Source organism: Oncorhynchus kisutch, unplaced genomic scaffold, assembly GCF_002021735.2.
Source record: "Oncorhynchus kisutch isolate 150728-3 unplaced genomic scaffold, Okis_V2 scaffold3338, whole genome shotgun sequence".
In the NCBI taxonomy this organism is placed as follows: domain Eukaryota; kingdom Metazoa; phylum Chordata; class Actinopteri; order Salmoniformes; family Salmonidae; genus Oncorhynchus; species Oncorhynchus kisutch.
Window position 1 is genome coordinate 138,913 of NW_022265283.1, and position 14,836 is coordinate 153,748.

Below are 14,836 nucleotides of genomic sequence, written 5' to 3' on the forward strand. Positions count from 1 at the left end.
ACAGTCAGTCAGTCAGTCAAAGGAGCGTTGTTCTTGAGGAGGACAACCAGATGGACTCTTAGCAGCAGCTAAATGAAACACAGACAGTCAGTCAGTCAGTCAGTCAGACAGTCAGTCAGTCAGTCAGTCAGTTAGACAGTCAGTCAGTCAGTCAGTTAGACAGTCAGTCAGCTAGACAGTCAGTCAGACAGTCAGTCAGTCAGTCAGTCAGTTAGACAGTCAGTCAGCTAGACAGTCAGTCAGACAGTCAGTCAGACAGTCAGTCAGTTAGACAGTCAGTCAGACAGTCAGTCAGTTAGACAGTCAGTCAGACAGTCAGTCAGTTAGACAGTCAGTCAGTCAGTCAAAGGAGCGTTGTTCTTGAGGAGGACAACCAGATGGACTCTTAGCAGCAGCTATAAGAAACACAGACAGTCAGTCAGTCAGTCAGTCAGTCAGTCAGCTAGACAGTCAGTCAGACAGTCAGTCAGCTAGACAGTCAGTCAGACAGTCAGTCAGTTAGACAGTCAGTCAGTCAGTTAGACAGTCAGTCAGACAGTCAGTCAGTTAGACAGTCAGTCAGACAGTCAGTCAGTCAGTTAGACAGTCAGTCAGCTAGACAGTCAGTCAGACAGTCAGTCAGTTAGACAGTCAGTCAGTCAGTCAAAGGAGCGTTGTTCTTGAGGAGGACAACCAGATGGACTCTTACCAGCAGCTAAAAGAAACACAGACAGTCAGTCAGTCAGTCAGTTAGACAGTCAGTCAGCTAGACAGTCAGTCAGTCAGTCAGTCAGTTAGACAGTCAGTCAGTCAGTCAGTTAGACAGTCAGTCAGTCAGTCAGTCAGTCAGACAGTCAGTCAGTTAGACAGTCAGTCAGTCAGTCAGTCAGTTAGACAGTCAGTCAGTCAGTCAGTCAGTTAGACAGTCAGTCAGCTAGACAGTCAGTCAGTCAGTTAGACAGTCAGTCAGTCAGTCAGTTAGACAGTCAGTCAGTCAGTCAGTCAGTTAGACAGTCAGTCAGTTAGACAGTCAGTCAGTCAGTCAAAGGAGCGTTGTTCTTGAGGAGGACAACCAGATGGACTCTTAGCAGCAGCTGAAAGAAACACAGTCAGTCAGTCAGTCAGTCAGTTAGACAGTCAGTCAGTCAGTCAAAGGAGCGTTGTTCTTGAGGAGGACAACCAGATGGACTCTTAGCAGCAGCTATAAGAAACACAGACAGTCAGTCAGTCAGTCAGTCAGTCAGCTAGACAGTCAGTCAGACAGTCAGTCAGCTAGACAGTCAGTCAGACAGTCAGTCAGTTAGACAGTCAGTCAGTTAGACAAAGGAGCGTTGTTCTTGAGGAGGACAACCAGATGGACTCTTAGCAGCAGCTATAAGAAACACAGTCAGTCAGTCAGTCAGTCAGTCAGTCAGCTAGACAGTCAGTCAGACAGTCAGTCAGTTAGACAGTCAGTCAGTCAGTCAGTCAGTTAGACAGTCAGTCAGTCAGTCAAAGGAGCGTTGTTCTTGAGGAGGACAACCAGATGGACTCTTAGCAGCAGCTAAAAGAAACACAGACAGTCAGTCAGTCAGTCAGTTAGACAGTCAGTCAGCTAGACAGTCAGTCAGTCAGTCAGTCAGTTAGACAGTCAGTCAGTCAGTCAGTTAGACAGTCAGTCAGTCAGACAGTCAGTCAGTCAGACAGTCAGTCAGTCAGTCAAAGGAGCGTTGTTCTTGAGGAGGACAACCAGATGGACTCTTAGCAGCAGCTATAAGAAACACAGACAGTCAGTCAGTCAGCTAGACAGTCAGTCAGACAGTCAGTCAGTTAGACAGTCAGTCAGACAGTCAGTCAGCTAGACAGTCAGTCAGTCAGTTAGACAGTCAGTCAGTCAGTCAGTTAGACAGTCAGTCAGCTAGACAGTCAGTCAGACAGTCAGTCAGTTAGACAGTCAGTCAGTCAGTCAGTCAGCTAGACAGTCAGTCAGTCAGCTAGACAGTCAGTCAGTCAGTTAGACAGTCAGTCAGACAGTCAGCTAGACAGTCAGTCAGTCAGCTAGACAGTCAGTCAGTCAGCTAGACAGTCAGTCAGCTAGACAGTTAGTCAGTCAGTCAGACAGTCAGTCAGTCAGTCAAAGGAGCGTTGTTCTTGAGGAGGACAACCAGATGGACTCTTAGCAGCAGCTATAAGAAACACAGACAGTCAGTCAGTCAGTCAGTTAGACAGTCAGTCAGCTAGACAGTCAGTCAGACAGTCAGTCAGTTAGACAGTCAGTCAGTCAGTCAAAGGAGCGTTGTTCTTGAGGAGGACAACCAGATGGACTCTTAGCAGCAGCTAAAAGAAACACAGACAGTCAGTCAGTCAGTCAGTTAGACAGTCAGTCAGTCAGTCAGTCAGTTAGACAGTCAGTCAGCTAGACAGTCAGTCAGACAGTCAGTCAGTTAGACAGTCAGTCAGTCAGTTAGACAGTCAGACAGTCAGTCAGACAGTCAGTCAGTTAGTCAGTCAGTCAGTCAGTCAGTCAAAGGAGCGTTGTTCTTGAGGAGGACAACCAGATGGACTCTTAGCAGCAGCTAAAAGAAACACAGACAGTCAGTCAGTCAGTCAGTTAGACAGTCAGTCAGTCAGTCAGTTAGACAGTCAGTCAGTCAGTCAGTTAGACAGTCAGTCAGTCAGTCAGTTAGACAGTCAGTCAGTCAGTCAGTTAGACAGTCAGTCAGTCAGTCAGTTAGACAGTCAGTCAGTCAGTCAGTCAGCTAGACAGTCAGTCAGTCAGTCAGTTAGACAGTCAGTCAGTCAGTCAGTCAGCTAGACAGTCAGTCAGTCAGTCAAAGGAGCGTTGTTCTTGAGGAGGACAACCAGATGGACTCTTAGCAGCAGCTAAAAGAAACACAGACAGTCAGTCAGTCAGTTAGACAGTCAGTCAGTCAGTCAGTCAGTCAGACAGTCAGTCAGTCAGTCAGTTAGACAGTCAGTCAGCTAGACAGTCAGTCAGACAGTCAGTCAGTTAGACAGTCAGTCAGTCAGTCAGTTAGACAGTCAGTCAGTCAGTCAGTCAGCTAGACAGTCAGTCAGTCAGTCAGTTAGACAGTCAGTCAGTCAGTCAGCTAGACAGTCAGTCAGTCAGTCAAAGGAGCGTTGTTCTTGAGGAGGACAACCAGATGGACTCTTACCAGCAGCTAAAAGAAACACAGACAGTCAGTCAGTTAGACAGTCAGTCAGTCAGTCAGTCAGTTAGACAGTCAGTCAGACAGTCAGTCAGTTAGACAGTTAGACAGTCAGTCAGCTAGACAGTCAGTCAGACAGTCAGTCAGCTAGACAGTCAGTCAGTCAGTCAAAGGAGCGTTGTTCTTGAGGAGGACAACCAGATGGACTCTTAGCAGCAGCTAAAAGAAACACAGACAGTCAGTCAGTCAGTCAGTTAGACAGTCAGTCAGTTAGACAGTCAGTCAGTCAGTCAGTCAGTCAGTCAGTCAGTCAGTTAGACAGTCAGTCAGCTAGACAGTCAGTCAGACAGTCAGTCAGTTAGACAGTCAGTCAGCTAGACAGTCAGTCAGTCAGTCAGTCAGTCAGTTAGACAGTCAGTCAGTTAGACAGTCAGTCAGCTAGACAGTCAGTCAGACAGTCAGTCAGTTAGACAGTCAGTCAGTCAGTCAAAGGAGCGTTGTTCTTGAGGAGGACAACCAGATGGACTCTTAGCAGCAGCTGAAAGAAACACAGACAGTCAGTCAGACAGTCAGCTAGACAGTCAGTCAGTCAGTCAGTCAGTTAGACAGTCAGTCAGCTAGACAGTCAGTCAGTCAGTCAGTCAGTTAGACAGTCAGTCAGCTAGACAGTCAGTCAGACAGTCAGTCAGTTAGACAGTCAGTCAGTCAGTCAGTCAGTCAGTTAGACAGTCAGTCAGACAGTCAGTCAGTTAGACAGTTAGACAGTCAGTCAGCTAGACAGTCAGTCAGACAGTCAGTCAGTTAGACAGTCAGTCAGTCAGTCAAAGGAGCGTTGTTCTTGAGGAGGACAACCAGATGGACTCTTAGCAGCAGCTAAAAGAAACACAGACAGTCAGTCAGTCAGTCAGTCAGACAGTCAGTCAGTCAGTCAGTCAGTTAGACAGTCAGTCAGTCAGTCAGTTAGACAGTCAGTCAGCTAGACAGTCAGTCAGACAGTCAGTCAGTCAGTCAGTCAGTCAGTTAGACAGTCAGTCAGCTAGACAGTCAGTCAGACAGTCAGTCAGACAGTCAGTCAGTTAGACAGTCAGTCAGACAGTCAGTCAGTTAGACAGTCAGTCAGACAGTCAGTCAGTTAGACAGTCAGTCAGTCAGTCAAAGGAGCGTTGTTCTTGAGGAGGACAACCAGATGGACTCTTAGCAGCAGCTATAAGAAACACAGACAGTCAGTCAGTCAGTCAGTCAGTCAGCTAGACAGTCAGTCAGACAGTCAGTCAGCTAGACAGTCAGTCAGACAGTCAGTCAGTTAGACAGTCAGTCAGTCAGTTAGACAGTCAGTCAGACAGTCAGTCAGTTAGACAGTCAGTCAGACAGTCAGTCAGTCAGTTAGACAGTCAGTCAGCTAGACAGTCAGTCAGACAGTCAGTCAGTTAGACAGTCAGTCAGTCAGTCAAAGGAGCGTTGTTCTTGAGGAGGACAACCAGATGGACTCTTACCAGCAGCTAAAAGAAACACAGACAGTCAGTCAGTCAGTCAGTTAGACAGTCAGTCAGCTAGACAGTCAGTCAGTCAGTCAGTCAGTTAGACAGTCAGTCAGTCAGTCAGTTAGACAGTCAGTCAGTCAGTCAGTCAGTCAGTTAGACAGTCAGTCAGTCAGTCAGTTAGACAGTCAGTCAGTCAGTCAGTTAGACAGTCAGTCAGTCAGTCAGTCAGTTAGACAGTCAGTCAGTCAGTCAGTTAGACAGTCAGTCGGCTAGACAGTCAGTCAGACAGTCAGTCAGTCAGTCAGTCAGTTAGACAGTCAGTCAGCTAGACAGTCAGTCAGACAGTCAGTCAGACAGTCAGTCAGTTAGACAGTCAGTCAGACAGTCAGTCAGTTAGACAGTCAGTCAGACAGTCAGTCAGTTAGACAGTCAGTCAGTCAGTCAAAGGAGCGTTGTTCTTGAGGAGGACAACCAGATGGACTCTTAGCAGCAGCTATAAGAAACACAGACAGTCAGTCAGTCAGTCAGTCAGTCAGCTAGACAGTCAGTCAGACAGTCAGTCAGCTAGACAGTCAGTCAGACAGTCAGTCAGTTAGACAGTCAGTCAGTCAGTTAGACAGTCAGTCAGACAGTCAGTCAGTTAGACAGTCAGTCAGACAGTCAGTCAGTCAGTTAGACAGTCAGTCAGCTAGACAGTCAGTCAGACAGTCAGTCAGTTAGACAGTCAGTCAGTCAGTCAAAGGAGCGTTGTTCTTGAGGAGGACAACCAGATGGACTCTTAGCAGCAGCTAAAAGAAACACAGACAGTCAGTCAGTCAGTCAGTTAGACAGTCAGTCAGTCAGTCAGTTAGACAGTCAGTCAGTCAGTCAGTCAGACAGTCAGTCAGTTAGACAGTCAGTCAGTCAGTCAAAGGAGCGTTGTTCTTGAGGAGGACAACCAGATGGACTCTTAGCAGCAGCTAAAAGAAACACAGACAGTCAGTCAGTCAGTCAGTTAGACAGTCAGTCAGTCAGTCAGTCAGCTAGACAGTCAGTCAGCTAGACAGTCAGTCAGTCAGTTAGACAGTCAGTCAGTCAGTCAGTTAGACAGTCAGTCAGACAGTCAGACAGTCAGTCAGTCAGTCAGTTAGACAGTCAGTCAGCTAGACAGTCAGTCAGACAGTCAGTCAGTTAGACAGTCAGTCAGTCAGTCAGTCAGTCAGTTAGACAGTCAGTCAGTCAGTCAGTCAGTCAGTTAGACAGTCAGTCAGTCAGTCAGTTAGACAGTCAGTCAGTCAGTTAGACAGTCAGTCAGACAGTCAGTCAATCAGTCAGTCAGTCAGTCAGTTAGACAGTCAGACAGTCAGTCAGTCAGTTAGACAGTCAGTTAGACAGTCAGACAGTCAGTCGGTCAGTTAGACAGTCAGTTAGACAGTCAGTCAGTTAGGCAGTCAGTCAGTCAGTTAGACAGTCAGTCAGTTAGTCAGTCAGTCAGTCAGTCAGTTAGACAGTCAGTCAGTCAGACAGTCAGTCAGTCAGTTAGACAGTCAGTCAGTCAGTCAGTTAGACAGTCAGTCAGTCAGTTAGACAGTCAGTCAGTCAGTCAGTTAGACAGTCAGTCAGTCAGTCAGTTAGACAGTCAGTCAGTCAGTCAGTTAGACAGTCAGTTAGACAGTCAGTCAGTCAGTCAGTTAGACAGTCAGTCAGTCAGTTAGACAGTCAGTCAGAAAGTCAGTCAGTCAGTTAGACAGTCAGTTAGTCCGTCAGTTAAACAGTCAGTCAGTCAGTTAGATAGTCAGTCAGTCAGTTAGACAGTCAGTCAGTCAGTTAGACAGTCAGTCAGTCAGTCAATCAGTCAGTTAGACAGTCAGTTAGTCAGTTAGACAGTCAGTCAGTTAGACAGTCAGTCAGTCAGTTAGACAGTCAGTCAGTTAGTTAGTTAGTCAGTCAGTTAGCAAGTCAGTCAGTCAGTCGGTTAGAAAGTCAGTCAGTCAGTCAGTCAGTTAGAAAGTCAGTCAGTTTGTTAGAAAGTCAGTCAGTCAGTTAGAAAGTCAGTCAGTCAGTTAGACAGTCAGTCAGTTAGTTAGTTAGTCAGTCAGTTAGCAAGTCAGTCAGTCAGTCGGTTAGAAAGTCAGTCAGTCAGTCAGTCAGTTAGAAAGTCAGTCAGTTTGTTAGAAAGTCAGTCAGTCAGTTAGAAAGTCAGTCAGTTTGTTAGAAAGTCAGTCAGTCAGTTAGAAAGTCAGTCAGTTTGTTAGAAAGTCAGTCAGTCAGTTAGAAAGTCAGTCAATCAGTCAGTTAGAAAGTCAGTCAGTCAGTTAGAAAGTCAGTCAGTCAGTTAGAACGTCAGTCAGTCAGTTAGAAAGTCAGTCAGTCAGTCAGTCAGTCAGTTAGAAAGTCAGTCAGTCAGTTAGAAAGTCAGTCAGTCAGTTAGAAAGTCAGTCAGTTAGACAGTCAGTCAGCAGCAGCAGCTAAGTCAGTCAGTCATTCAGTCAGTCATTCAGTCAGTCAGTTAGAAAGTCCGTCAGTCGGTTAGAAAGTCAGTCAGTCAGTCAGTTAGAAAGTCAGTTAGAAAGTCAGTCAGTCATTTAGTCAGTCAGTCAGTCAGTTAGTTAGAAAATCAGTCAGTCAGTTAGAAAGTCAGTCAGTTAGAAAGTCAGTCAGTCAGTCATTTAGTCAGTCAGTCAGTCAGTCAGTCAGTTAGAAAGTCCGTCAGTCAGTTAGAAAGTCAGTCAGTCAGTCAGTTAGAAAGTCAGTCAGTCAGTAGAAAGTCAGTCAGAAAGTCAGTCAGTTAGTTAGAAAGTCAGTCAGTCAGTCAGTAGAAAGTCAGTCAGTTAGAAAGTCAGTCAGTCAGTTAGTTAGAAAGTCAGACAGTCAGTCAGTCAGTAGAAAGTCAGTCAGTTAGAAAGTCAGTCAGTCAGTTAGTTAGAAAGTCAGTCAGTCAGTTAGAAAGTCAGTCAGTCAGTTAGTTAGAAAGTCAGTCAGTCAGACACAGGGTTGCCATGTATGCGGTTTACCTGTAAAATTGGGCTACTTTGAAAACGGTGTTGCGGGTAAAAATGTATTGGTTGCAGGCTTTCAAGCTACTTCTAAATGACATCTGCTAAACATGCTAAGTATGTGACAAATAAGATTAGATTAGATTTTATAAATATAAAGAGCCTATCAGTTTATTGTTGTTGTAGCCTTGTGTTATTATGCATTCATATTCAGTCAGCCAGCCAGCCAGTCAGTTAGTCAGTCAGTTAGAAAGCCAGACAGTCAGACAGTTAGCCAGCCAGTCAGTTAGCCAGCCAGTCAGTCAGTTAGTCAGTCAGTCAGTCAGCCAGCCAGTCAGTCAATTAGTTAGCCAGTCAGCCAGCCAGCCAGTAAGTCAGTCAGCCAGCCAGTCAGTCAATTAGTTAGCCAGTCAGTCAGTCAGCCAGCCAGCCAGTCAGTTAGTCAGTCAGCCAGCCAGCCAGTCAGTTAGTCAGACAGTTAGTCAGCCAGCAGGCCAGTCAGATAGTCAGACAATTAGATAGTCAGACAGTTAGAAAGTCAGACAGTCCTGCTACTGCTGCCTAATATTACAGGAATATTATTCTGGGTACCTGCTGCCTGCTCCACAGACCTGGACTGGTCCTGTTACTATTATTATAGTTGTTATTAATATTACAGTAATATTATTCTGGGTACCTGCTGCCTGCTCCACAGACCTGGACTGGTCCTGTTACTATTATTATAGTTGTTATTAATATTACAGTAATATTATTCTGGGTACCTGCTGCCTGCTCCACAGACCTGGACTGGTCCTGTTACTATTATTATAGTTGTTATTAATATTACAGTAATATTATTCGGGGTACCTGCTGCCTGCTCCACAGACCTGGACTGGTCCTGTTACTATTATTATAGTTGTTATTAATATTACAGTAATATTATTCTGGGTACCTGCTGCCTGCTCCACAGACCTGGACTGGTCGTGTTACTATTATTATAGTTATTAATATTACAGTAATATTATTCTGGGTACCTGCTGCCTGCTCCACAGACCTGGACTGGTCCTGTTACTATTATTATAGTTGTTATTAATATTACAGTAATATTATTCTGGGTACCTGCTGCCTGCTCCACAGACCTGGACTGGTCCTGTTACTATTATTATAGTTGTTATTAATATTACAGTAATATTCTTCTGGGTACCTGCTGCCTGCTCCACAGACCTGGACTGGTCCTGTTACTATTATTATAGTTGTTATTAATATTACAGTAATATTATTCTGGGTACCTGCTGCCTGCTCCACAGACCTGGACTGGTCCTGTTACTATTATTATAGTTGTTATTAATATTACAGTAATATTATTCTGGGTACCTGCTGCCTGCTCCACAGACCTGGACTGGTCCTGTTACTATTATTATAGTTGTTATTAATATTACAGTAATATTATTCTGGGTACCTGCTGCCTGCTCCACAGACCTGGACTGGTCCTGTTACTATTATTATAGTTGTTATTAATATTACAGTAATATTATTCTGGGTACCTGCTGCCTGCTCCACAGACCTGGACTGGTCCTGTTACTATTATTATAGTTGTTATTAATATTACAGTAATATTATTCTGGGTACCTGCTGCCTGCTCCACAGACCTGGACTGGTCCTGTTACTATTATTATAGTTGTTATTAATATTACAGTAATATTATTCTGGGTACCTGCTGCCTGCTCCACAGACCTGGACTGGTCCTGTTACTATTATTATAGTTGTTATTAATATTACAGTAATATTATTCTGGGTACCTGCTGCCTGCTCCACAGACCTGGACTGGTCCTGTTACTATTATTATAGTTGTTATTAATATTACAGTAATATTATTCTGGGTACCTGCTGCCTGCTCCACAGACCTGGACTGGTCCTGTTACTATTATTATAGTTGTTATTAATATTACAGTAATATTATTCTGGGTACCTGCTGCCTGCTCCACAGACCTGGACTGGTCCTGTTACTATTATTATAGTTGTTATTAATATTACAGTAATATTATTCTGGGTACCTGCTGCCTGCTCCACAGACCTGGACTGGTCCTGTTACTATTATTATAGTTGTTATTAATATTACAGTAATATTATTCTGGGTACCTGCTGCCTGCTCCACAGACCTGGACTGGTCCTGTTACTATTATTATAGTTGTTATTAATATTACAGTAATATTATTCTGGGTACCTGCTGCCTGCTCCACAGACCTGGACTGGTCCTGTTACTATTATTATAGTTGTTATTAATATTACAGTAATATTATTCTGGGTACCTGCTGCCTGCTCCACAGACCTGGACTGGTCCTGTTACTATTATTATAGTTGTTATTAATATTACAGTAATATTATTCTGGGTACCTGCTGCCTGCTCCACAGACCTGGACTGGTCCTGTTACTATTATTATAGTTGTTATTAATATTACAGTAATATTATTCTGGGTACCTGCTGCCTGCTCCACAGACCTGGACTGGTCCTGTTACTATTATTATAGTTGTTATTAATATTACAGTAATATTATTCTGGGTACCTGCTGCCTGCTCCACAGACCTGGACTGGTCCTGTTACTATTATTATAGTTGTTATTAATATTACAGTAATATTATTCTGGGTACCTGCTGCCTGCTCCACAGACCTGGACTGGTCCTGTTACTATTATTATAGTTGTTATTAATATTACAGTAATATTATTCTGGGTACCTGCTGCCTGCTCCACAGACCTGGACTGGTCCTGTTACTATTATTATAGTTGTTATTAATATTACAGTAATATTATTCTGGGTACCTGCTGCCTGCTCCACAGACCTGGACTGGTCCTGTTACTATTATTATAGTTGTTATTAATATTACAGTAATATTATTCTGGGTACCTGCTGCCTGCTCCACAGACCTGGACTGGTCCTGTTACTATTATTATAGTTGTTATTAATATTACAGTAATATTATTCTGGGTACCTGCTGCCTGCTCCACAGACCTGGACTGGTCCTGTTACTATTATTATAGTTGTTATTAATATTACAGTAATATTATTCTGGGTACCTGCTGCCTGCTCCACAGACCTGGACTGGTCCTGTTACTATTATTATAGTTGTTATTAATATTACAGTAATATTATTCTGGGTACCTGCTGCCTGCTCCACAGACCTGGACTGGTCCTGTTACTATTATTATAGTTGTTATTAATATTACAGTAATATTATTCTGGGTACCTGCTGCCTGCTCCACAGACCTGGACTGGTCCTGTTACTATTATTATAGTTGTTATTAATATTACAGTAATATTATTCTGGGTACCTGCTGCCTGCTCCACAGACCTGGACTGGTCCTGTTACTATTATTATAGTTGTTATTAATATTACAGTAATATTATTCTGGGTACCTGCTGCCTGCTCCACAGACCTGGACTGGTCCTGTTACTATTATTATAGTTGTTATTAATATTACAGTAATATTATTCTGGGTACCTGCTGCCTGCTCCACAGACCTGGACTGGTCCTGTTACTATTATTATAGTTGTTATTAATATTACAGTAATATTATTCTGGGTACCTGCTACCTGCTCCACAGACCTGGACTGGTCCTGTTACTATTATTATAGTTGTTATTAATATTACAGTAATATTATTCTGGGTACCTGCTGCCTGCTCCACAGACCTGGACTGGTCCTGTTACTATTATTATAGTTGTTATTAATATTACAGTAATATTATTCTGGGTACCTGCTGCCTGCTCCACAGACCTGGACTGGTCCTGTTACTATTATTATAGTTGTTATTAATATTACAGTAATATTATTCTGGGTACCTGCTGCCTGCTCCACAGACCTGGACTGGTCCTGTTACTATTATTATAGTTGTTATTAATATTACAGTAATATTATTCTGGGTACCTGCTGCCTGCTCCACAGACCTGGACTGGTCCTGTTACTATTATTATAGTTGTTATTAATATTACAGTAATATTATTCTGGGTACCTGCTGCCTGCTCCACAGACCTGGACTGGTCCTGTTACTATTATTATAGTTGTTATTAATATTACAGTAATATTATTCTGGGTACCTGCTGCCTGCTCCACAGACCTGGACTGGTCCTGTTACTATTATTATAGTTGTTATTAATATTACAGTAATATTATTCTGGGTACCTGCTGCCTGCTCCACAGACCTGGACTGGTCCTGTTACTATTATTATAGTTGTTATTAATATTACAGTAATATTATTCTGGGTACCTGCTGCCTGCTCCACAGACCTGGACTGGTCCTGTTACTATTATTATAGTTGTTATTAATATTACAGTAATATTATTCTGGGTACCTGCTGCCTGCTCCACAGACCTGGACTGGTCCTGTTACTATTATTATAGTTGTTATTAATATTACAGTAATATTATTCTGGGTACCTGCTGCCTGCTCCACAGACCTGGACTGGTCCTGTTACTATTATTATAGTTGTTATTAATATTACAGTAATATTATTCTGGGTACCTGCTGCCTGCTCCACAGACCTGGACTGGTCCTGTTACTATTATTATAGTTGTTATTAATATTACAGTAATATTATTCTGGGTACCTGCTGCCTGCTCCACAGACCTGGACTGGTCCTGTTACTATTATTATAGTTGTTATTAATATTACAGTAATATTATTCTGGGTACCTGCTGCCTGCTCCACAGACCTGGACTGGTCCTGTTACTATTATTATAGTTGTTATTAATATTACAGTAATATTATTCTGGGTACCTGCTGCCTGCTCCACAGACCTGGACTGGTCCTGTTACTATTATTATAGTTGTTATTAATATTACAGTAATATTATTCTGGGGACCTGCTGCCTGCTCCACAGACCTGGACTGGTCCTGTTACTATTATTATAGTTGTTATTAATATTACAGTAATATTATTCTGGGTACCTGCTGCCTGCTCCACAGACCTGGACTGGTCCTGTTACTATTATTATAGTTGTTATTAATATTACAGTAATATTATTCTGGGTACCTGCTGCCTGCTCCACAGACCTGGACTGGTCCTGTTACTATTATTATAGTTGTTATTAATATTACAGTAATATTATTCTGGGTACCTGCTGCCTGCTCCACAGACCTGGACTGGTCCTGTTACTATTATTATAGTTGTTATTAATATTACAGTAATATTATTCTGGGTACCTGCTGCCTGCTCCACAGACCTGGACTGGTCCTGTTACTATTATTATAGTTGTTATTCATATTACAGTAATATTATTCTGGGTACCTGCTGCCTGCTCCACAGACCTGGACTGGTCCTGTTACTATTATTATAGTTGTTATTAATATTACAGTAATATTATTCTGGGTACCTGCTGCCTGCTCCACAGACCTGGACTGGTCCTGTTACTATTATTATAGTTGTTATTAATATTACAGTAATATTATTCTGGGTACCTGCTGCCTGCTCCACAGACTTGGACTGCTCCAACAGATGCTCCTTTGCCTTTATTGACTGGGACATCACTGTGGCTAGGAGCTAAACATAAACACACACATGCACAAGAGCTTAGTCAATCTGTGAATCAGAATTGAAGAACAAGTTAGCACAAACACACACCTGAAACACACACACACTCCTGAAACACACACACACACACACAAACCTGAAACACACACACACACTTGTGAAACACACACACACACACACAAGGCTGAAACACACACACACACACACACACCAGAGACAGGCTTCGTTCCTCTGTCAATCAGAGGAAGACTGACACCCACCTTGACTCCCTCCGACTGCGCGTGGAGCCCGGGAGCGTTGAGGCCATGTGTGTTCAGGCTGCTAGCTGGCGTGTTAGTAGCGTGTGCTGTGGCAGGCGGAGGAGGCGTATTCAGGGCGTGTTGTGTATTTCCAGAACTCTGGACGCTGCCGAGGGAACGAACGCTACCCAGACTACCCACACTGCTGCTACGGTCACCACCTACACACATACACGCACGCACGCACGCACGCACGCACGCACGCACGCACGCACGCACGCACACACACACACACACACACACACACACACACACACACACACACACACACACACACACACACACACACACACACACAGGTTTAGATATAATGTGGTGTTCCTCAGGGTTCTATTCTAGGAACAGATAGATAGAATGTGGTGGTCCTCTGGGTTCTATTCTAGGAACAGATAGATAGAATGTGGTGTTCCTCATTGTTCTATTCTAGGACCGCTCTTATTTCTGATAGTAATAATGATATGATTAACGTCATCTATTATGCACACAGGCACAGAAATACAGTGCCTTCAGAAAGTATTCACACCCCTTGACTTCCTCCACATTTTGTTTTGTTTCAGCCTGACTTTTAAATGGATGACATCATTTTTGTATATCTTTTTTTTTTACCCCCTTTTCCTCCCAATTGTGCTATTTTCTCATCACTCATCGCAGGCTCTGGAGAAGCGAAGGTCATGCGTCCTCTGAAACATGACCCGCCAAACCGCGCTTCTTAACACCCGCCCACTTAACACAGAAGCCAGCTGCACCAATATGTCGGAGGAAACACCGCTCAATTGACGACTGGAGTCAGCCTGCAAGCACCTGGCCCGCCACAAGGAGTCGCTAGAGCGCAATGAGCCAAGTAAAGCCCCCCCCCCCCGACACCCCAAAAAAGCAGACATTGAATATCCCTTTGAGCATGGTATTAATTACATTTTGGATGGTGTATCAATACACCCAGCCACTATAAAGATACAGGCGTCCTTCCTAACTCAGTTGCCGGAGGGGAAGGAAACCGCTCAGGGATTTCATCATGAGGCCAATGGTGACTTTAAAACAGTTGCAGTGATAGAACACTGAGGATGGATCAACAACATTGTAGTTACTCCACAATACTAACCTGATGGACAGAGTGAAAAGACAGAAGCCTGTACAAAATAAAAAACATTCCAAAATATGCATCCTGTTTAAACAGGAAGCACTAAAGTAATACTGAAAAAAATGTGGCAAGGCAATTCACGTTTTGTCCTGAATACAGAGTGTTTGGAGCAAATTCAAAACACGTTACATGCTGATCTGTTTCACCTGTCCTTGTGATTGTCTCCACCCCCCTCCAGGTGTCGCCCATCTTTCCCATTATCCCCTGGGTATTCATACCTGTGTTCTCTGTTTGTCTGTTGCCAGTTCATCTTGTTTGTCAACTCAACCAGCGTTTTTTGTCTCAGCTCCTGCTTCCCCCCCAGTCTAT

The 14,836-nt window shown here is 43.5% G+C and overlaps 1 protein-coding gene across 1 annotated transcript in view; it reads right to left on the reverse strand.

Annotated features, from left to right (window-relative positions):
• Positions 1-14,836, reverse strand: part of LOC116371510 (caskin-1) — a gene marked incomplete at both ends in the record, with an annotated part of 72,856 nt that overhangs the window by 17,258 nt on the left and 40,762 nt on the right. Inside the window, 2 exons of the mRNA XM_031820407.1 lie at positions 13,018-13,099; positions 13,351-13,550. Of these exons, the coding sequence (XP_031676267.1) occupies positions 13,018-13,099; positions 13,351-13,550 (282 nt within the window). The remainder of the gene's footprint in view (positions 1-13,017; positions 13,100-13,350; positions 13,551-14,836) is intronic.